The sequence below is a fragment of the Narcine bancroftii genome, chromosome 14 (genome assembly GCF_036971445.1).
Source record: "Narcine bancroftii isolate sNarBan1 chromosome 14, sNarBan1.hap1, whole genome shotgun sequence".
Lineage (NCBI taxonomy): Eukaryota > Metazoa > Chordata > Chondrichthyes > Torpediniformes > Narcinidae > Narcine > Narcine bancroftii.
In genome coordinates, this window is record NC_091482.1 from 9,193,091 (window position 1) to 9,217,441 (window position 24,351).

General features: G+C 39.4%; 2 protein-coding genes across 5 annotated transcripts in view; one reads left to right on the top strand and one right to left on the bottom strand.

The window, feature by feature from the left end:
* The window catches only part of mettl16 (methyltransferase 16, N6-methyladenosine), a 73,512-nt gene extending 50,403 nt beyond the window's left edge, over positions 1-23,109 (bottom strand). The window contains exons 1-2 of one of the 3 annotated variants that reach the window (XM_069912146.1): positions 22,941-23,109; positions 16,190-16,318 (exon numbers count right to left, since the gene is read on the bottom strand). In XM_069912146.1, coding sequence (XP_069768247.1) covers positions 16,190-16,317 — 128 coding nt within the window. In that variant the 5' untranslated portion in view covers position 16,318; positions 22,941-23,109. Of the gene's footprint in view, positions 1-16,189; positions 16,319-21,070; positions 21,276-22,461; positions 22,485-22,940 lie in introns of those variants that run through there. The other 2 variants (XM_069912148.1, XM_069912147.1) reach the window with 2 other exon arrangements.
* LOC138750003 (lissencephaly-1 homolog) overlaps positions 21,345-24,351 on the top strand; it is a 90,310-nt gene continuing 87,303 nt past the window's right edge. The window contains exon 1 of one of the 2 annotated variants that reach the window (XM_069912155.1): positions 21,345-21,423. The gene's annotated coding sequence lies outside the window, so the exon portion shown is untranslated. Of the gene's footprint in view, positions 21,424-23,404; positions 23,521-24,351 lie in introns of those variants that run through there. The other variant, XM_069912154.1, reaches the window with a different exon arrangement.

The window sequence follows — 24,351 nt, forward strand, 5'->3', positions numbered from 1 at the left end:
TGAATGCTATTCCTCTGCCATCATTGATTGCTATTCTTCATCATCCAAAAAACCATTTCAAAAGATGGTTTGGTGTTCTGTAACTAAAACTCTGGGATAAGATTGATCTCCTGCTTTCCTCCTGGGTGCTTATGTGCATGTATAAGTAGGTAGAGTAGCTCCTGAACTATTGATCCAGAGATCCAAACTAATGAAGTGGGATAGTAGTCCAATACAGTGGCATAGTTAGGAAATTTAACTACAGTGCAATAATTTAAATACATTTGGGATTTAAAGCTATTATAGCTCTTGGTGACCACAAAACTACATTGTTATTGAAACTCATTTGGTTCAGTAATACTTTCACAGTAGTGGTAAGCTCCATTTCAGCCTTTGGTCAGTCGTTCTTCGTTCTGAAGTTACTTCAGATCCACAACAAAATGGCAAATTTAAAAAATCTAAAATGGTTCAGCAAACCCCTCAGTTCAAGGCAAATGGACTAAATGAAAACTCAATACTTTAATAGAATTAAAATTGATTGTAAACACATCCTTAATATGTAGTTTAAAGTTTCTATTCAAGATTCTAATAATTGCAGTTGCAGTATAATATTGCTTAATTTTAGATAGATCTCAATAAGTAAACTGGTATCCCAACAATGTTAACAACTATCAGGTCATACAAATATCAGGTGTTTATAACTATTCTCATTATTTTGGTCAGGGCAAAGTACAAAGTTAAATTAATCACTCATTCTCTTAAAAAAAAATTGCATTACTGGATTCATCCTTGCAACTTAATACCGCTGTTAAATACCACATTGTGGAGCTTCGGCAGTAATAAAATGTTAAAACTAAAATACAGTAATTATGACACTTTTTAAAAATGGATTAGCATCAGATAGCAGTAGGATGTTAAATTCTATACGAGAATTAATAGAGCCTCTCAATGCAAACAACAACGTCCAAATACTGGAAAACAAAAGTAGAAAGGAAAATGCGAGAATACTCAAAGATTTAAGGCAGAAACTATGGTCATTGATTACAATCATGTTTACCCTAACCTGCTGAGTATTTCCAGCAGATCTGGTTTATATTACTGGATGCGACTATAACCGGGATTAAGGCTGCATGTCAGCTTGGACCAGTTTTCATGGCAGTTTTGATGTTCAATTTGTAACATTGACTTCTGGGGCAAAGAGCTATATTTAGTAAATTAACTAGTTTTGTTCATGATTTTTTTTACTGCTCCTCACCCATTGTTGTCTCAACATGGTGAAAAATCTGGTTACTGGGAATTGTTTTAAGAGCAAATGTCTAGCTGTAGTGTGCACATTAAACTGATAAATCACTTCACGCAAAGGTGGTTGGGATGTGGAATAAGCTTCCAGCAGAGGTGGTTGAAGCAAGGACGTTATTTACATTTAAGGAAAGACTGGGTAATTACGTGGAGGGGAGAGGATTGGAGGGGTATGGACCAGGTGCTGGTCAGTGGGACGAGGAGGGTGGGGATTTGTTCCGGCATGGACTCGTAGGGCCAAACTGGCCTGTTCTGTGCTGTATATGGTGATATGGACACTCAGCAAAGTTGCATCAGCGGTTTAAAAATTAAAAATGTACAAAATTCTAATTAGAATCTTGACTATTGATTGCCGTAACCAAATTTCAAACTGATTTTTAAAATGATCACATAGACATACAATATCAGCAGAAAGAATCAATACAAAGAGAGCCCACAATATTTCTGATATTCTTAACATCCCAAATGGAGCAGAAGATGTATTTTGAATTAGATCTTTATCCTAAAGATAAAATAAGCTGAATTTCTCTTTCTGCTCCAAAGATTATTTCCAAAACTTCAATGTAGCAGCTAGAAAAGGCTCAAATTCCTTCTCCTCTGCATTGAAGCTCACTTAATTGGAAGATATTTCATCAGCTCATTCCATCAGCTGTGCAAGATCCAGTGGCCTGGCCTTCTGTTGAAGCACAATTTACAAACCAGAGAGGAACCAAAGGATTTGTTGCTATGCTCATTCTGGATGCCGACGATCACCTGCCTAATCAATCTTAATTGGTTTACTTAGCGATTTCCGAATATTTTCAAATCAAGATGATTGCTTGAAAGAGGACTATTTTTGAAACAGGATTAATCCCTCCTACTATGGTCATTGCCTAAATCAAAACAGTCAATAATAGGAATGGAAAGTTGAGAGGTTTCTTCAAATGTGACCCACATTTTTGCATGGTATCACCACAAATGACTATTGTCAGAAGCCAGTGCAATGCAGCAGCATCTTAGCGAAGGATCTTTGTTTTGTCAAGGTTGAGGGAAACCCCCATCCTTTTGTGTGCTTCCGTGAAAACGTTGATAATGATTTGGTGTTCAGCCTATAAGAATGTGCAAATACAAGCATCATCTGTATTCTGCAGCTCAGCTACTGATGTCTGAGGAACATTAGATCTGAAGTGTAGTTGACATAACTTTGCATTATCTCTGAAGATTACCACTATTCCTGAGGAATATTTGTTAGAAGCAAGATGTAACAATATGGCAAGGAGGACTGAGAAAACTGATGGAGGAATGAAACAGACTTGTTTAATACAGCTTTCACTGAGAACAGTCTCCAGTTGACTCATTGATTAATATCATGACTTGTGAGCAAAAGATGGAAACGAATTTCAGTGAACAGCCTAATTTGAGGGGTCTTTTCAGCGACCTCTGGTTGCTTAAAAGCTGCTGCCGTAAAAGACAGGAAGTTTTTAGCTGCTTCTCAATGGCTGCAAAGTAATGCACAAAGAAATCCAGGGATTAACATCCCTTCCCTGAAGGAGGAACAGTACCTGAAATTCTTCATTGTCAAAAACATTAAAATGATATTCATTAGGCCAATCTGCGGTGGCAGTTCCAAATAGAACCATTAGCGTTCAACCACTCCCCAGTAAGCAAACATCAGACAATGTAGACCATTGCAGGTCAGAACATGCTGAGTGGCATCTGTCAATGCATCTGTCATTCTGCTGAACTGCTGGACCTCTCATGGAGTCCAGCACTGAAATATAATTGTTTTGGGGAACCCCAGCATAATGGTATAAACCTTCATTCGTTTGAAAGATTTCCAGTGTGGTGATTAAAAGGGAAGAAACCAAATTATTATTTACTTATTTGAATGTTTTAAATTATTTCTCAATGTTCATTTGTTTGTTTCTTTAAAATGGTATCAGAGATATTTAAATATTATTAAAATAGCATTTTACAGGAGGTGAAGCTCCAAACCTCTTGTCAAAAGTCATCAGGGTGGTTTTGAGGCAGGATCTCTGATGTGTGCCTCCTGAGGCATAATTGGCAGTGAGGCTTTGCCAGACCATGCTGGATATCTCTCACGTGCCAAGAGTCAGCTCAATAGATATCCTATTTCCAGAGCAGGCAAGTGCAGGAGGGTTGGGGTTGTCTGGTTCCAGTTTGACTTGGTTGGATTTGTAAGGAAATGATATGCCCACTTTGCACACAAAAGAAGCATCACTAACGATCAAATGAGGAACCAGATAAAATGTGAGAACTTGTAAGGCACTCAACACAGCAACTGATCCAAGAATACGGAGGATTATAGGCCGCAGCATATTGGTTCCAGAATGCAATTTTTTGGTGGTAGAGAAAACAACATAAAACTGATATGTTTACTCACTATATTTTTTGAGGATTTAAAGATAAGTCTAGCAAAGGGCAGAAAGAAAAAGAATTGAAGAATGAAATGCACACGAAATTTGCAACTTGAGAAAACAAAGGACCTCTTCAATTAGTAAACAAAATTGCCAGTACAGCCTCGTGGATAAGGTCATGCCAAAATGAATTCGTTGCTCTCAAATCCAATTTCCTATACCAATACTTTGAAGACTTATTACTGTCCAAGAAGTTGTGATTTTGTTGACTTTAAGTCAGCTTTTTAATTATTGCAAGATTACTTCAAAATGACTTTTTAAAGCCAACAATTATATGGCAGACATGAAAAGCATATCTCCTAAACCATAACATTCTTCATCCATAAACACACCTTTGATCTTACAAGTGCCGAGTTGCAAGTTAGTTTATGAATTTCCTGTCTAATTTTTTTGGACTTTAACAATCCATTATTATAAATTATTTTTGTCTTAGCAATGTCAGAGGTGAACATATTCTAAACTCAGACAAGATTGAGTATCTCAAAAGAAAAAACTTGCATACCTCACAATAGTCAGCTTGATGACTTGAATTTTAATTGAAGTTAAAATTATACATGCTGTGTTCCTTAATGATGTCAGTCCAATCTGCTGAAGGCTGTGTGACAGAACAGTCAGCTACAGGGGGGCTTAATGCAAAGGAAGTGGAAATTTTATTGTGAGATTAACATGCTACAGGGTGCATCTCCCAATTATCTGGAAAAGAAGCCCATAAATGCTGCTTAGGTCTGGGCACAGTTTTTATACTCAGGTATAGGAGTCTTCCTTCATAGCTGAAGTAACACCCACAAGAGTTAATCATAAATTATAAATGATCTTTGAAGATATAAGTAACTAACAGCTGCATGCAGTTTCTATTAAGACTTGCTTTTCTTTACATAAAGCAAATACAAATTTTTGGACTAAAATTTGCATAAAACCTCTTCTATTCTTTAAATTACCCATATAAGTAGATATACATAAAGAAACATTTCTTTTAAAAATTTGACCCTGCAGACACTTTGAACAGAAAGTGATACCTGTTATTTTCTTTCGATCGATATTAAGGTGCTGGAGATTTCTTAAAAAGTCATCCATTTTAAAAAAATGTTTTTATCAAATAAAAGAATAAATCTTGAGAAGCATGGAGACCAATGCTCTGTACAGTGTAAATGAACTGAAGAATGATCTATTAGCTCAAATGAATCGAGAAAATTTTCCTGTCAGTTTATCGTTTGCAAATAGCATTCAGATGGAAGGTGTCAGACCCTCAATCAGTTTCCCTGACCTTTGCTTTAGAAGGTGATTTCATAAACAGAACTAAATGTCTTGTTTCATTTTAAGACAGACCATTGTAAGACCATCTCCTACTCTCATTTTGTAAAATAATAAATTTCTGATTATCCCAAGACAGGACAGTCCTATAGGAAAAAAGAAGCACGGGTTCCATTTTGGTTTGTCTTTCGAGTCCTTTTCTTTTTAGTTCTACTCAAAAGCACGGTAACGTAGGACATGGAAGGATGCTGGAAGGACAAGGACATCAAATGGATTTGTTTACATGTCCAAATGGTACTTAGTTTTGCTCCTGCCCTCATCCAAAATGGTCAAATGTCACTTTCATCTAAATGTAACAGCAAAGAGCACTTACAAGAACTTTTAGTGTTTGGAAACAGAGAACATTAGATTACTGTTCAGAACATGCAAATTAGGTCCCAACCTCCGTGCAAAAAAAAAAAATCTTGCTTCCTATTTATATTTCATTATCACCCCTTTTATGAGTTTATCATACACTGATATTCAATAGGAATAATGAACTATTTTCAGGCATCTGAGCAATGTGCATGGAATGGAAAGCAACCTCTTCAAATTGTAAGTGTCTTATTAATTATACACAAACCAGATATCCAGCAAGGTAAGATATACAGGACAATGAGTAAAAATGTTGAAATATGCTGAATCAATGAACTTTCTTTCTTTGGCTTGGCTTCGCGGACGAAGATTTATGGAGGGGGTAAAAGTCCACGTCAGCTGCAGGCTCGTTTGTGGCTGACAAGTCCGATGCGGGACAGGCAGACACGATTACAGCGGTTGCAGGGGAAAATTGGTTGGTTGGGGTTGGGTGTTGGGTTTTTCCTCCTTTGCCTTTTGTCAGTGAGGTGGGCTCTGCGGTCTTCTTCAAAGGAGGTTGCTGCCCGCCAAACTGTGAGGCGCCAAGATGCACGGTTTGAGGCGTTATCAGCCCACTGGCAGTGGTCAATGTGGCAGGCACCAAGAGATTTCTTTAGGCAGTCCTTGTACCTTTTCTTTGGTGCACCTCTGTCACGGTGGCCAGTGGAGAGCTCGCCATATAACAGGATCTTGGGAAGGCGATGGTCCTCCATTCTGGAGACGTGACCCATCCAGCGCAGCTGGATCTTCAGCAGCGTGGACTCGATGCTGTCGACCTCTGCCATCTCGAGTACTTCGACGTTAGGGATGAAAGCGCTCCAATGGATGTTGAGGATGGAGCGGAGACAACGCTGGTGGAAGCGTTCTAGGAGCCGTAGGTGATGCCGGTAGAGGACCCATGATTCGGAGCCGAACAGGAGTGTGGGTATGACAACGGCTCTGTATACGCTTATCTTTGTGAGGTTTTTCAGTTGGTTGTTTTTCCAGACTCTTTTGTGTAGTCTTCCAAAGGCGCTATTTGCCTTGGCGAGTCTGTTGTCTATCTCATTGTCGATCCTTGCATCTGATGAAATGGTGCAGCCGAGATAGGTAAACTGGTTGACCGTTTTGAGTTTTGTGTGCCCGATGGAGATGTGGGGGGGCTGGTAATCATGGTGGGGAGCTGGCTGATGGAGGACCTCAGTTTTCTTCAGGCTGACTTCCAGGCCAAACATTTTGGCAGTTTCCGCAAAGCAGGACGTCAAGCGCTGAAGAGCTGGCTCTGAATGGGCAACTAAAGCGGCATCGTCTGCAAAGAGTAGTTCACGGACAAGTTTCTCTTGTGTCTTGGTGTGAGCTTGCAGGCGCCTCAGATTGAAGAGACTGCCATCCGTGCGGTACCGGATGTAAACAGCGTCTTCATTGTTGGGGTCTTTCATGGCTTGGTTCAGCATCATGCTGAAGAAGATTGAAAAGAGGGTTGGTGCAAGAACACAGCCTTGCTTCACGCCATTGTTAATGGAGAAGGGTTCAGAGAGCTCATTGCTGTATCTGACCCGACCTTGTTGGTTTTCGTGCAGTTGGATAATCATGTTGAGGAACTTTGGGGGACATCCGATGCGCTCTAGTATTTGCCAAAGCCCTTTCCTGCTCACGGTGTCGAAGGCTTTGGTGAGGTCAACAAAGGTGATGTAGAGTCCTTTGTTTTGTTCTCTGCACTTTTCTTGGAGCTGTCTGAGGGCAAAGACCATGTCAGTAGTTCCTCTGTTTGCGCGAAAGCCGCACTGTGATTCTGGGAGAATATTCTCGGCGACACTAGATATTATTCTATTTAGTAGAATCCTAGTGAAGATTTTGCCTGCAATGGAGAGCAACGTGATTCCCCTGTAGTTTGAGCAGTCTGATTTCTCGCCTTTGTTTTTGTACAGGGTGATGATGGTGGCATCACGAAGATCCTGAGGCAGTTTGCCTTGGTCCCAACAAAGCTTAAAAAACTCATGCAGTTTGGCATGCAATACAAAATTAATTTGTATTAATTACATGACAATAAAAAGGAAATCCAATGATTCACAATCCACCAAGTTACTAATTATGACAATAAACCACAAATATATTTACAAAACAGATTTACCAGTCTCAGAATCAAGACAAGTGAGAGCTGAAAGTTGAGAGGAAATGCTCGATATTTACACGAACAATTAACAACACAATCAGTGTCCATACTACCAAATATATTGGGTTTCCTTCATCGTCACCAAGAGGAAACAGGCTCTGTGTCCGAATGACTAAACTGCTTCCTTTTCCCTCCCCCTCTTGAGTGATTTGAGAGGTAAAAAAAGAAGCATATTTTGATTCCAAGGCCAAACAAAGGCAAAGCACCAGAGCAAGTGATTAACACTCATGAGCTCTATAAATAAAGAATGTGATTAGTCGAGAAGTGCAAAATGGTCTTGGCTTCTAAGTCATGGAATCAGGGTTGAGATAGAAATAGTGGGCAAAAAAAGTCACACTTATAGGGCCCCTAACAGTAGTCACATAGATGAACAGAATTTGTCAAGAAATAATGGGAGCTTTCAAGTCGGGGACAGCATGCGACATGGATAATTTAAATATTCCTGGACGCCTAGGATCAAAAGGTAATCTTAAGGAGGAATAAACGAAAAATGATTTATGTAAACAGTAGGCATCATACTATTTTAGATCTCATCATGTGAACTCAGAAAGGATTAATTAATGACTTCATTGCAAAGAAAGAGCATAAATGAAAACTGGTCTGAAATAAGTATGTTAAATGAAGGCAAGGCTGGCCAAATAATTAGATAAACAGCGTCCGACATTTAAGAAATATTCTCACAGACACATTCAATTGAGAAATATACAATGCCCTCCATAATGCTTGTGACAGGCACTTTTTAAAAAAAAACACTTTATTTGTCCCTGTGATCCACAGTTTTAAAATTGTAATCAAACAATTCATAAGTGATTAAAGTGAACATTCCTGGTTTTATTCAAGGTTATTTGTATACATTTTGCTTTGTCCAAATAGAAACAACAGCACTTTTTATACAGTGTCCCTCATTTCAGGTCATGGGATATCGCAATGGTATATTTATTAAAGGAGTCGTGTTTAGTACTTTGTTGCATATCCCTTGCATGTGATGACTGCTTGAAGTCTGTGATTCACAGATATCACCAGGTGCTGAGTATCTCCTCTGGTAATGCCAGGCCTCAACTGAGCCATCTTCAGCTCCTGCTGGTTTTGGGAGCCTTGACCCCTTTAAGTTTCCTCTTCAGCACATGGAAGGTATGCTCAAGATTTAGATCAGGTGACTGACATGGCCATTTGAGAATTTTCAGTTTTTAGCTTTGAAAAATTCCTTTAGCAGCAAGATCATTGTCTTGCTGTAGAATGAAGCCACCATCCAATGAGTTTGAAGGTACTGCTTGAACTTGAGCAGATAAGAATTTCTGCACACCTCAGAATTCATTTTGTTACCAGCATCACCAGTTACATCACCAGTCAAGATAAGTGCGCCAGTACCTGTGGCAGCCCTACATGCCCAAGCCATAACACCCCCACCACAGATGTTTCACAGGTATACTTTGGATCTTGGGCAGTTCCTTTACACCTCCATACTTTGCTCTTGCCACTGCACTGATACAGGTTAATCTTGGTTTCATCTATCCATAAGATCTTTTTCTGCAGGCTCTTTTAACTACTTCTTGGCAAACTGTAATCTAGCCATTCTGTTTCTGTGGCCAACTCGTGGTTTATTTCTTGTCGTCTTTGTATTTCTGTTCATGAAGACTTCATTGACATATCCACACATTTTTCCTGAAGATTGTTTCTGATCTGTCGGACAGGCGTTTGGAGATTTTTCTTCATTAGGATGAGAATTCTTCTGTTATCAGCAGTGGAGGTCTTTCTTAGTCTACTGGTCCCTTTGCGATTACTGAGCTCGCCAGTGTGCTCTTTCTTCTTAATGATGTTCCAGACAACTGTTTTTGCTAATACTAAAGTTTGGGGCAACGCCTCTTAATCTTGTTTTTCAGCCTCATAACGGCTTCTTTGACGTTCATTGGCACAACTCTGGTCCTCACGTTGAAAAATGGCATCTCGAGACTCCAAAGGTGATCAAAAGCTTAGAAGCAAACCTATCTTTCTTATACTTGCATCAATGAAGCAATTAAACATAATGGAGTTCTCACAAACACCTGTGAAGTCAAATGTCCCAAACATTATGGTGCCCTGAAATAGGGGAACAATGTATAAAAACTGCTGTACTGTAGCTACTTCATGTTCAAACCAATATGAATACAAATAACCTTGAATAAAATCTGGAATGCATGCTTAATCGTAAAAAAAAAGGTATGTGTCCCAAGCATGGAGGGCACTGTGGTTTCTTTGAGAAGAATGACATTAAATAGAAAAATGTTGAAGATTAACAATAGGCTGGAAGATCAAGAAAAATACACCTAAAACAAAAGAAAAAAATTATGAAAGCAAGCAAGCAATTTACTAACAGAGTAAGATTCTATGTGCATGAGAAGGGAGTAGCTGAAGTAAACACTGTTCCTTTTGATCAGTGGTCTTCAAACTATTTCTTTCCACTCACATACCACTTTAGGTAATCCCTATTCGAGAGGTGCTGTGTGATTAGTAAAGGATTATTTAAAGTGGTATGTGAGTGGAAAGAAAAAGTTTTAAAACCACTGATCAAAAGGAACAATGTTTACTTCAGCTACTCCCTTCAAAAGAGTAAATAAGGGAATAGAAGTCATTGGGTGAAGTCCTCTATGAAATTAAAAAATATATGAAATAACAAGAAATGACAAGCATTAAAGCCTGCTCCACTGTTCAATAAAAACATGGCTGATCTTGGTCTCAACTGGACTTTCCTCCATTTGAGTCGGTATGCACTCAAGTTCAAATTTATTGTCAGAGAGCTTACATGACATGAGATGACATGCAACCCGGAGATTTTTTTTCCTAAAGGGCAGGCAGAATTTCTAATCGGTAACTGTACAGTGTGTCCAAGAAGAAAAATATCCATATCTAAAATCTCAACATATTGCAAGTGCTTTGGATAATTGTGAATTGTCTTGGAAATCTGCTAGATTAGCACCAAACTATTACAGATTGAATTCTATTCTCCCATCTTGAGATTTTAAGATAATAAGAGTTCGGGAGCAAGTCATTAACTACAAGGGTTTCTGACTTGCCCTTGTAACCTCTGCATTTATGGTTCTTATACTTGAACAAGATTGAGCAAATCAACATAGTTTCAGAACTATGGTTCTTTTGTTTATATGTTTACATCTTATTTTAAAATACTTCAGATGCTCCAGGCTAATCTCCACATCATGAGGGTGAAAAATGCTGTGGTTTACAAAATTTTTGTTGATTTGAGACAAGATACACAACTCTTCAACTATATTGGTTCATTGAAATGGTGAAAGTCAGTAGTTATATAAAAGGAAATAACAGCATAATGATTCAGCATTTAATATTTTTAAACTTCTATATTTATTATCTGTGGACTATGGAGAACGAAAAAAAAACAATTTTACGAAAGAGTGTTGAAATGCTCATACATGTTGCTTTGCTTTGCTGTAGAGATGGTTACTTAAAAGTACACGACTTTGAGTCAAATTGTGTATGGTCAATAACAATCAGAGATAGATAAAAGGCAAATCAACTGACCTGAAAAACAAATAAGATTTTTCCCTTTTTGTACGATTCCTGATTACTTCCTGTTTTCGAGGAGGGGATAATATTTGGTTAGGGCTGGATTAGATGGTCGGATAATGGATTCAAAATTAATTCAAGAATGATTATTTTGTATTTTTTTTAATATATACTTGCATCAGTTGATGCTTCACAAGGTGAAGCAGAATGAGTAACTGAGTGGAGTGACGATGAGACACAAGAAGCAACTAACACCAGTTAGCACTAAATGGCACCCACCTACACAGTATATGAAACAGCCCGATGAACACGTGCTGGCATTAACACCTCACAGTAAGGAAAAGTTCCTCGCCTTTCAGTTGTCGGAGGATAGTCTCCACTCATCAAGCCCTTCTTAGTTCTGAGCTGCCTTCAATAGAAATCTGAAGTAGGTTAAAATTGCAATATGATGAAAGGATTTTGGGCATGCCACATCCATCAGAAGCAATAAAACCAATAGAATGACAAGCCATCTTAATCTGAGGCCAATTCATCAGCAAAATTATTAATGTTTCTTGTCTAGGGAGAGAGACTAATTTGGTCTCTCCACAAGATGAAGGAACCAGCTATCATATTCTTTATCTGTGAGCCTGGAACAGCCACTTACATAAAGATCCTCAAGGGCAACAAAGTTCCTAGTGCTTCAATCAACAATTTTTTCTTTGAGAATATGCAAGTTGTTTTACAATAATAGTTTCGGCATATTTCAATAACGATCAAGATTAATACAAGATATTCCCAAATTAATAGCCGTAAAAATATCAGCCCAAAGATAGAAAAATAAATAAGGAAATGACTATAAAAAGAGAGGAATTCATAATGTAAATACATTATGAATGGATCCCACAGTGATCAATAAGCAGACTTTTTGATATCTGTTCTACACCAGTGAGCTGGATAAAAACAAATGTAGGTTTATCAAATGTTATAAAGTTATAATATAAAAAACTAGAAGAAAATAAAATGATTTATGGAGCACATGATTATATCTTAAAAGCATTCCTCTAGATTTGCAGTGTAACAAAGAACTTTTGCATATCGAATGGAGCTACAAACAGTATCAAGATGAATGCCTAGCTAATCTAACGCTCCTGATGCTGGATGAAGAATAGTGTGCATACCAAGAATATTCTTTGGTCTTGATCAGAAAACACATGTAACATTCTCCCGAGTTAGTGAACAGGCAGAAGTGCGCTTTTTAACTCTAAACATGAAAATGAGTGGTCCAGATCCAAGGTTGGTCTTAGAACTTCTGTGATGGCACCAAATTGCTCTGCATCCTTTCCAACCTCATGACAGATTTATGCAATAATATTACCTCTCTTCAACACCATTCCTTCGTAATCCAACTTGGCAGACAGTCCTATTAGCTCCACTTCCAACATCATTGCCTGATAATTTTCCGAAAGTGCTTCCTCATGAGTTACTTTTGAAAATCCAAAAAGTTCACATCAGGACCTCTTCTTCTTTCCATCTACATGTCACTTTGTAGCACATGGATATTTATGATATTCAATTCCACCTCTTTCAACCCCACTAATGAGTCAGGATGGTTGGACAACTTATCAGTCACCTTTATCTTGGGAATATTTAGTTCTAATTAAGTCTATAACCTGGTAACTATTTCAGCAGAAATAATTAAAAAAAACATTTGTACCATCTTTGATCTTTGCCTCCCTCAGAAAAGGAAATAAAAGAAAATTAAAAATTATAATATTTTAAATTGAGAAAATATTAATGGTCCCTAACAGTTTGGGACAGAGCTAAACCTATAAATCAAGCTTCGTGAGTCAGCCAGAGATAATAAAAAGGTATGTTTTAATATGTTTTGAAGTTGAAATAGTGCTGGGATTAAGAAATTAATTTCTGATAGGGGAATGAGAAGGAAAAATGTTCAAGGAGGGAGAAAATTCACAAAATCAACGATCAATTTACAGAAGGTGTAATCAAGGAAGCAAAAATAAAAATACTGAAAAGTACTGAGACCACACACACAGACAGACACAGACAGACACAGACAGACAGACACAGACAGACACAGACAGACACAGACAGACACAGACAGACACAGACAGACACAGACAGACACAGACAGACACAGACAGACACAGACAGACACAGACAGACACAGACAGACACAGACAGACACAGACAGACACAGACAGACACAGACAGACACAGACAGACACAGACAGACACAGACAGACACAGACAGACACAGACAGACACAGACAGACACAGACAGACACAGACAGACACAGACAGACACAGACAGACACAGACAGACACAGACAGACACAGACAGACACAGACAGACACAGACAGACACAGACAGACACAGACAGACACAGACAGACACAGACAGACACAGACAGACACAGACAGACACAGACAGACACAGACAGACACAGACAGACACAGACAGACACAGACAGACACAGACAGACACAGACAGACACAGACAGACACAGACAGACACAGACAGACACAGACAGACACAGACAGACACAGACAGACACAGACAGACACAGACAGACACAGACAGACACAGACAGACACAGACAGACACAGACAGACACAGACAGACACAGACAGACACAGACAGACACAGACAGACACAGACAGACACAGACAGACACAGACAGACACAGACAGACACAGACAGACACAGACAGACACAGACAGACACAGACAGACACAGACAGACACAGACAGAAGCTAATGTCAGAAATGTATACTGGCAAGATTAGGTGCAAGACAGGGCACACTCACTGTAAATAGCAGAGTAGATTATGCTTCTAGCTTTACATGTGGCTGCTTAAGATCCAAAATTGAGACTGAAATGTTAGGGCACATGCGAGGAGAAATAATTGAATTGGTTTCTTTACAGCTATGGTCACAAAGAGTTCTACATCTTTCTCAACCTTTGAAAAAAAGAAAAAAAATCAAGCAGGCATACTGAAATTGATTTCCTATCAGCTTCCTTGAATTGGGAAGAATCTGACATTGTTACCACTGTTAATTAATAATGTTCTTGGAAAACACTTACGCGATGAAGCTTAATGCAGCCTTTATTTTGGCATTGAAATGCCATTACAATTGAATTTGCTTCAACAATGGAAATTACACAAAATCCTTCTAAACAGGCAGTCAAATAATCAGAATTGTTACAGCATTTTAAAAGAAAATAAATGCAATTTGAATTTCACAAGGTTCCAGGGAGTTGTGGCATTCTGACAATTTTTTGCAGAGACAAAGGAGAAACAAATTAATTTGTGGAATCAGACAAATACATCTGAACAGCTTGCTCTGCCAGAAAAATCCTGACGGAAGCAATTTTACGTAGGCCCAATGAAAAGGTTCCCATTCACTCTGAAAATATCCCAACTCTAAATTATTTTGTCATAATCTGCCATTCCAAAACAGTTTCAATGCAGACAAATATTGCATTTATCACAGCCACCAGTTTAATTCTGATCACTCCCAGAGACTATGCAATTTTTTTAAAAAAAAAACCTGAAGTGAATATATTCTCTCTTGACAAAAAAAACAACAAAAGCACAAAACCGTTTGTTTCGTAGCCTAATACTTTGTTTCAAATGGGCTGAGAAACTTTGATAAAATACATGTTGTTGCTTTCTAATTTATAAATTAGAAACTAATAATTACAGGGACACCATGACGATTCAAAAAGGGAAGATTTAAAGACGAATATAAAAAGAATGAAGATATTAGAATATATGTCTATTTCTGTTCTCTGAAAATAAGTGTCTAGTCTATGGCTCCAAGTCATACAGTCATGTTGTATAGCTCTATGATCTTTCAAGTTATGATAGCTAATAAATAAGGCAATGATTTGAACTGCCAAGCTTAATAATGAAAAGTAAGAACCAAAGGAACCATTTAAATTTTGTGGAGCCAGTATGACTACCTTGTTAATTTTAACTTGCTTTTAATTTTTTTTTCCCCTGTTTCAACAGGAGTAGCTTGTGTGGGCAGTTCCTAGGGAAGTTGAGCGTTGCCAACTTGGGTCCAATCTTCAAATGTTAGAAGTCTTAAATGGGTAAACTGGATGAGATTGTCCATTCTGTACATTTTGGATTATTGTTAATCATTCTATGATATCTGTGACTTCAGAGGGAAATAAATCGTCAATGCCATACATTAATAAGATGCTGAACGGTAGGTCATGCATCAGCCATCTTGTGGGCACACATTCAATCACACTCTTCTATTTATTCTATAATTTGTGATTATTGCAGTGAAGGTCAAACTTATCCTCAGTTGACATCCCATCACCAGAGATGTCTACATGGAAGCCCTTCCCCTTCCTAAGTAGCCAGAGCTAATATTAACATATTAATTTGTAATGGCTTTGTGCAACTTGGGAACTGGACCTGGGACTTCCTGCATGGGTGATTTGAGAAACTAAAAGCATCCTGCAACAGAAAACATTTACCAAGCCCAGAAAACCAGCAGCAAATAACTGTGAGAAATGGTAGCACAGTGCTTGCAGAATGGCATTCAGAAATAAAACATTGACAATGAAATGAATTCATTCCAAAAATTAATTTTATTAAAATGTCAAAGCAAATAAACAATTGTTGAACTTGATAATAACTACACAAAGCAGAACTTGAAATTAAATTCCAAGTGCGCTGTAGCAATAAATTCGCTACTCTCCAATGGAGTCAAGTCGAAATCAACAACTCACAGGGTGAAGGTCCTTCCTTCATACTCCCAAAAAGGAAGTGATTTTGCTGGCACCCATGTTAAAGAAAGACTGGTTAAAACAAACATCAATGCAAGTGAAATGGCCAAACAACAATAAAACTGTCAAGAGTTAAAATTAACTGTCAACAATGTTCATCACCATTACAATACTTAGACATTGCAGTCTTTACAGCATAGTCAATTTACAGTCACTTTAATTAAATAAAGTTATCTAAGAAATGATGAGCCGCACAGCTTGCCAAGAATAAAGAATACGGTGGGACACTTAAGATGGCAGCAAAAATTTCGTAGCAGGCTCATTTATTCGTTACCAGACCACATTTTCCTTCTTTTTGAATTTTTTTTTTTATTAACACTGAAATTTCACATCCAAAAATACAGAGTGCATAAGGATATATGTTAAGCGTACCTCACTTTCCCAGTCAAGTTTGTGTACACGTGCTGTTGGAATTCCTGGTACTTTGATGCCAGATAGGAAAAATCTGGAGGTTTGTCTTTATATCGGTTTCTTGGATGCATAGATTTATTAAGGGCCATTCTAAAAAAAAACAACAAAATCGGAGTAACTATAAAATGGAGTTAGTCTGCATCGATGCACAGCTTATACTAAGATGAAATTAATTGCTTCTGTGACCCAACCATTTATTGGTATTGTTGAAGGGAACTCTTTAATAGCTCTATGATCTTTCAAGTTATGATAGCTAATAAATAAGGCAATGATTTGAACTGCCAAGCTTAATAATGAAAAGTAAGAACCAAAGGAACCATTTAAATTTTATTTCTTATAATCAGTATGCAGTTGGGAAAATTTCATTCAACTTTTCTGGTAATCAACTCTATCTTTATTTTTTTCTGCACCATCTCCACTCACTTCAGAACACAGGTTATTGGCTCCACAAGTGAAAACGACACGTGAGAACATGCAAAAGAGTCACTGTCCTCAGAGACCATCATAATTAATATTAAAAAATAATTATTTTCCTTGCCCTCTTGTCGACAACATTAAAAATAATTACTTAACTGGTAAAATTACCAAGCGATATCCCAAGTTCTAACCACTCTGAAATGGCAACTGATAAAAAAGTGTTCGTATCCTTGGAGGTACCGTACCAATCTTCGTCCGCGAAGCCAAGCCAAAGAAAAAAAAAGAAACTGTACCAACAGAGGAAGAGCTCGAAACTGAGAGCAAGTAGGAATATACAAAACAAGAAAGCATGAAATTGAAAATATACTCTTATCAGCAACATTTCACTTTTATCCAGAGTTACAAGATAGTCTTTCCCATACACTACACTGAATGACCAAAGGAACTGCTCACACTAACCATCTGACATTCTCATATTCAGTAAACTATTATTTATTTATTTGAATAGATGAAATACAGTACTTGTCCTGCATATGCATTGTTTGTCTGTACGTGTGTTATGTCTGGTTGTGTATCTGTATATTTTCCACTGAGGACTGGAGAATGCTGTTTCATTGAGTTGTACTTGTACAATCAAATGACAATAAACTTGATGACTTGCTCCTTACCTCCAATTTTCAAACACATTAAACTATCTACAATTCAAAATGCAGTACAAGATAAAATAAGTAGCAATCATGGAGCTGAGATAATGAATTTCTGGCAGCCTTTTGATAGTTTGGGCAATTATTTGCAAAGTATATGAAGAAGCATATTAAGCCACAATTGGGAAACTGCATAATGCAAATGATTTTGTCTTCTTATAAATATAATCAAATAAAAGGCCATAGGCCAGAGACCGAACCTATCAATTTCTGCAGCCTTCAGTTCTAAACCACCGGTTTGAGATCAATTACAACTTGCTCCTCTTACTTACAACTTACAAATTATTCAAAGTGGCATAAATGGAAAAATAATCTCATTTTAAAACAGGTTTACATTTTAATCTGTGACAGAATTCCCTCCAAAGGTTTAGCAAAATGAATTTTATAACCTGAACAGCATCAATGCTATATACAAAACACCAGGATTAATGTAATGCCACACCAAACTCCTATTTATACAATTTCTCCACAGAAATGCATTGCAATATTCATTGGTTATTTTAGTGATGTTTGTGGACTGGAAAAATCTGATTGGCAAAGGAGAAATTGAGAGCATCTTCAGCAGTTTCTTAGTGAAGTACATTCTGAAGCATACAAGCAGGCGTACGAGACCTAACATTGTACAAGGTGCAGTGGCAGACTTTTAAGGATATTTTAATGACTAAGCATCCATCTTTAATCAGCAGGAAACTGCACAAACGGATTGCAGATCACACCATAAAGACAGCAGTGAATGTCTTAAGTAACAAGGAAAATTGGAGAATGGAAGAGAGTTACGAATAACATAAAAACAGGTATTAAAAGTTTCTATGGCTATTTAAAATGGGAAAAGAGAACACACTAGTCCAACAGAGAGTAGGCTAATCAATTAATAATATAAAACAAGGAGACAGCAAAGAGGTATTTTGACTCACTCTTCATCACAAAAGGTACATCTCAGAAATGGCTGTTGGTTGGGAATTACAAGGCAGTGAGAAATTCAATCACCAGAGAAGCAGCAGTTACTAAATTTTTTGGATTTGCAGATGGACAAATCTCCAGTCTTTATGGATCTCATCCTAGAGTCTGAAAATATTGAAATAGTTGCTGCAATGATTTAACTTTCCCCATATTTGAGGATTGTTCCATTAGATTCAGGAAATACAAACCAAAAAAAAAACCAGTCATCTTAAAATATGCCACAAGGAAAATGTTGTAAGCAATTATTAAAAACATTACAACCAGACATATTGGCTATATATCTCAAATTTTCCAAAGTCTATATGATTTGTCAAAGAGAAATAATGTTTGATTCATTGCAGTTCTTTGAAGAAATAAATATTAAGTTGTGTCTTTTATTCCTAAAACAAAAGAGTGACATGAGAAGTACAGTATATAAATTTAGAGGAGGTACAGATAGCCAAAGTCTTTTTCCCATTATATGAGTCTCTAAAATTAAATGGGATGGCTTAAAGCAATGGTTTTCAAATTTCCCCCTAAACTCACATGCTGCGAAACTTGAGCCCTTTAAGCGATGAAAATGATGAGAAAGATGGAAGCCTGACAGATATGCTACTTCAGTTTAAACTTGCTTAAGCAATCCCTATGCCGTAAGTACTCTGTGATTGGGAAGGGATTGCTTTAAGGGGTATGTGAGTGGGAATGGAAGGTTGAGAACCACTGCTCTTGACCCAATTGTAACTGAAATATTTTGCTTGAGAAAAATTGCCATTGGCTATTTCCAATTAGGTACGATTAAAATAGTGGTTTTCAAACTTTTTCTTTCCACTCACATCCCACCTTAAGTAATCCCTTTCCAATCACAGAGCATTTATGGGATAGGGATTGCTTAAGGTAGAGTGTGAGTTTAGGGGGGCAATTTGAAAACCACTGCTTTTAACCATCCCATTTAATTTTAGACAACTCTAAAATATATATACTGTGATGTGCCAGGTGGACTGGTCCTGGCCCTCTAGTTTACAATTTGTATGTGACAAGGCTATAGGCAAAAAAGGTATAGATTTTAAATTTCCCAGATGTTGGGTTCTAATACAAATTAAAAGCAGATTAAACAAGAGATTAATTCCTTTTGCTTGAGACTACAACATTAACATTAAGAAAAATGAGCCACCATCAACCACTGAAACTTCAAATAAATAACTCGAAATAGTTATTTTTGAAGATAGACTCAGTGGTAAATTCCATTGGGGCAGCACAGTTACCGGTAGTGGTTAGCACAACGCTGTTACAGGGCCAACAATCAGGACCAGGGTTTGAATCCTTAAATGAGTCTGTGATTGAGCTTGTTGTTGAGCAGTCTGATCAGAAGGAAGCCAATCAAATTTAATAATCAACTGATGTACTGTTTGTTATGAACAACGTTTTTACAAACATTTTGTTTTAAAGAATTCAAAAGAAATAACTTGCTTTTTTGTCATTGCCAGAACAGATCCAGGCACGATTTCCAATTTATAATTCTTTAGATCTCTGCTGTAAGTGCTTTAGCTTATTAAGTGAAGCATATTCTTTGCTAAGGCTTCCTGGTAAATAAACCATGCTGAAGAAAAGCACAGTGCAGGCCCTTTGGCCCACTTAAGATCCATTCTAACCCTTCCTTCCCTCACAGAATTAGAACTTCCGGAACTATGGAAATTGACTCGCTCATTAACTTCATGCACTGCCCAACCAGGGCCACCATAAACTGGAGGAGCAAGACCTTATATTCCATCAGGGCACTCTGTAACTGGATATCATTAAACACCGACTCCTCTGGTTTCTGCTAGTCTACAGATAGTTCTCCCCTATCCCTCTGTCTCCTTTCCTCCAGCTCTCCACCCACTTCTTTCTCCATTTACAGAGCTATACCCTCTCCTCCTGGGCCCTCTCTTAGCACAGTTAGCGCAGTGCCGTTAAAGCGCCAGCAACTGGAGTTAGATTCTGGCGCTGTCTGTAAGGAGTTTGCACGTTGTCCCTGTTTCTGTGTGGGTTTCCTCTGGGTGTTTCCTCCCACCCTTCAAAAATGTACGTCAAGTGGGGGGCAAAAGGCTCATGGGCCGAAAGGGCCTGTTACCGTGTGGTCTGTCTAAATTTTAAAATGTATCTACTTGTGCTTCTCCTCCTGTCTACATTTTGCTCATCCCTTGATAAAGGGCTCAAGGCCAAAAATTTTACTACAAAAAGTACACTGTTTGAGTGTTGAATTTCTTCAACATTGTACTTTCATTAATAAATCTTCTTTAAAACTACTAATAATCTCCTCCAAATTATGCTTCACTTAACTATTAAAGAGAACATTTGTCTTATTGCCAAAGTAGCCAAGCTGCCAACTCGTTGAATCTTACTTGGTACTGGGAAATAGGTGAGAAGACCTGGAAGCTCAGGTTGCAGGAAAGATGATCACATCAACCTAGTCTCTCAAATGAGATCACCAATTTCACAGGATAGGCAGATTTGCTATGACAATAGGTCACTCTTCCAATGACTAGATTTCAGCATTGACATGTAACATTCAAGTACATAATGCTTGCTACTTTTCTACAGCACTTACACCAATGTTGGCAATATAAAAAAGCAGACCATCTTTTGACCTAAACAGAAATCCACTGCAAAGGATCAATGTATCATCCAAGGGATCACAGCATGATGAATTGATTTGAGAACAAAAATATCATAAAGACAGAAACATTACAATGCAATGAATAAGAATAATCAAATCCTGTTCACACGTTTTGACATAACGCACATGATAGTTTCTGAGCTTCAACTCGATTCCTTCCCACTTTCATGTGAATAAAAACCTGATGAACGCAGTGAATCTATTATCCGGCTAAGCTATTCCTTCTTCTCCACTCCTCGGCTTTCGAACTGCCGAACAAATGCACACGTCGCTCGGATTTCAGATCAGTGGCCAACGCCATGTCGGCCTTGACGGCTGCGCACAAACTGAGCCGCGGTGCGACCCGGAAGCGCCTCCGTTCACTCTGGGAGTCAGGCTTGAGGATTGCACAGGCGCCATTCAAGGGAGCATGACCTTAACGCTGCGCCCTTTAATCCCGGTGGCAACATTCAGGAAACGCCAAATGACATTTACACGAGGTAAATCTGCCACACCACTGACCTCTTTTTGTCCCCTGACTTTGAGCTCATTCTTCTGAATAGACATGCTTCTTTCTGTTTGCCTAGCTTCAAGATGATGGCTTGTTCTAGGACTCTGTGACTCGGTCACAACTTGAGAAGAAAAAAAACAGTCGCGAGAATAGCTGTGCCGATAAATCCTCAATAAGGCATAATTTACTAAATCATGGGGAACTCTTCATCAGGTGTTTTTCTCTCACTTTTCCTTGCTTGTGTCAAAGAAATAAGGGCATGAGATGTTCTATTTAGTGTTTAACCTACTGCGTCCAAACTATGCTGTTTAGAATAAATTAACGCAAGACTCATAAAAATATATATAATTTCTTTAGACTAAATAAACAGATGCTGAAAGAATCGGCATAATCAATGACAACACATTATGCAAAGAAGCATAATCGGATTTCATGGACACCCAAGTTCCAGAACAAAATCTCAAACTGCTGGAGAAACTCCCTGAGTTAGGCAGCATGTGAAAGGGATACGCAGGGTTTCAACCCTAAACTTTCCAATATCCTCCATGTTACATGTCAATCCTGAAATCTAGTCATTGGAAGAGTGACCTATTGTCATAGCAAATCTGTGAAATTGGTGATCTCATTTGAGAGACTCGGTCGATCGTGATCATCTTTCCTGCAACCTGAGCTTCCAGGTCTTCTCCCCTATTTCCCAGTAACAAGTAAGATTCAACGAGTTGGCTACTTTGGCTGAATTCCTGCATTAGTTTTATACTCATTTTGTTTTACAATCTGATTTCAACTGCTACTCAATTGAAGAATGGAAAATGAGATTAGTGTAAAAGGGTGGTCAGCATGACCAAAGGGCCCGTTTCCACACTGCTTCTACAAGGTAAGATCTAGATGGAGCTGACGATGCCAAACTTTCTTTTTGTTTTAAGCCTCAAAGAGTGGCGGCGAGACCCATTCTTAAACTGTTGCAGTTGATGAGGTGAAGGAACCCTCGCATGAACCAGTTAATTAGGAGTAATATATGGCACGGGACCTGGAATAGTGATGTTCCCATGTGCCTGCTGCCCATATTTGTGCGATTATTATGTAGTGTAATTGTGCCTGCAACCATGGTCCAGAGAGACGCTGTTTCGTCATGTTAATCAACTTGAACTTGATCCCCAACCTCTTGCTTGGTCACCCTGAAGATAAATGGAATTTGATTTTCTCTAAAGCTCAGGGCCAACCTTAAACCATAATTAACGTTGAAGTATTCGTGAATAGGAGCTACAAAAATATATAGAGAGTTGCACACAGAGCAGACCAGATAGAATTGAAAGCTCTGGCCCCAAGAGCACCCTGCTCGTTTCCTTTATTCAGGGCAACATTATCTGGCTTATGAAGACGTGTCTCCGGTCCAGGTGAGATGGGAAATAACATAGCTCCCCTTAAAACTCCAATGCACCAAGAAATAAAAATAATTTCCTCAAGTATAAAGATAATAAGTCAAGTTCTCATCGTAATCAAGCTCACGTTTCTCAAAAGGCCGCGCTCGAGCGCCCGTCAACGCCGCCGTCACGACCTCACCACGCATGCGCGACCCCTCCCCGAAAACGAGTTCCCGCCGATGACGCATGCGCCGGACCGGAATTCCTCCCCAGCGCTTGGACTTCGCGTGTCTTTTCAACGACCGCGCTGCCGGATCTGCGCAGGCGCGACGCAGCATCGCGGGGGGGGGGCGGGGACCCCGCTCGGCGCCCGTGCGCAGGCGCGGCGCGACGCGGCATGGGGGGGGCGGAGACCCCGCTCGGCGCCCGTGCGCAGGCGCGGAGCGTGGCTTCTGACACTTGGGGAGGAGGACGGAATCTGAGAGGAGGAGGAGGGGGGGGGGAAAGAGAGCGAGAAAAACGGACCGGTTGATGTGCGCAGACTCCACTCGGGGAGAGAGAGAGAGAGAGAGAGAGAAAAAAACCCCGTTTGAACGAAGAGGAGGAGGCGAAGGGGGGGGGGGAGGGAGGGAGAAACGGCCGCCGTCGCCATCGTGTTTGACAGCCGGAGAAAGCTCGGGATTCCCGTCTGAATGGTCGCCGCGAGCCCGCCGACTCCGTTCGGGGTGAGTGGTCGCCGGTGACTCGGGGCCGGGAGGCTGATGAAAGCAGGGCGCCGGGGCGGGCTGGCTGGGTGGGTGGGGGAGGGAGAGAGGGAGGGGGGGGTGCGGCGGCGGCCGCCTTGCTGTGTGGTAATAAAATGGCGTCCGGCCGTTGGTTCAAATGAGCTGCCTCTTCTCCTTTACCGATGCCTTTTCACCGCGACCTCTGGGACCCCCCTCCACCCCGCAGCCCCCTCTTGAAATCATCTCCATGTCGCCGACGTGGCCTTTCAACAGACGGGCATCCGTCTTTTTTTTGGGGGGGGGGGAAGGAGAGAGAAATGGTTCATTATTTTCCTCTTGAGAGTTTGACCCAATTGTGTTTTTTCTTTCCTTCCCCCCCCCCCTAAGATCAATGCAGGTTGGTTCCCTCTGCCAGTGTGGCCAACGCCCGGCTCCAAGCCCCTCCATTCATTTCCACTTGCTGGAAATAAAACTGTGCGTAACAGAATGGATGGATGGGGCAAGGTTGCAGGTCCTGAGCAGGACTGATGAGTTTTGGGTGGGTGGAGTGAGGAAGAACAAGATTTTTTTTCTCTCTCTCCTTTTACCGCAGGGTGGATCTTGACTTGTGAGACGCCCAAACCCTATTATGATCGCGATGTGCAGGTATCCCAAATGCTCAGCTTTGTTTTCTTTCTTTCTTTGGGGCTTTATGATCATACAAAACCCTGATGCAATAGCTCATGACCCGTTTTTCAGGGCTGTACACGGTCGATGCAGAGGCATTAAGCCACATGCGTCTTGCTTTCAGGATTAAAATCACGACGTTTCTTTTTCAACATCCCCCCCCCC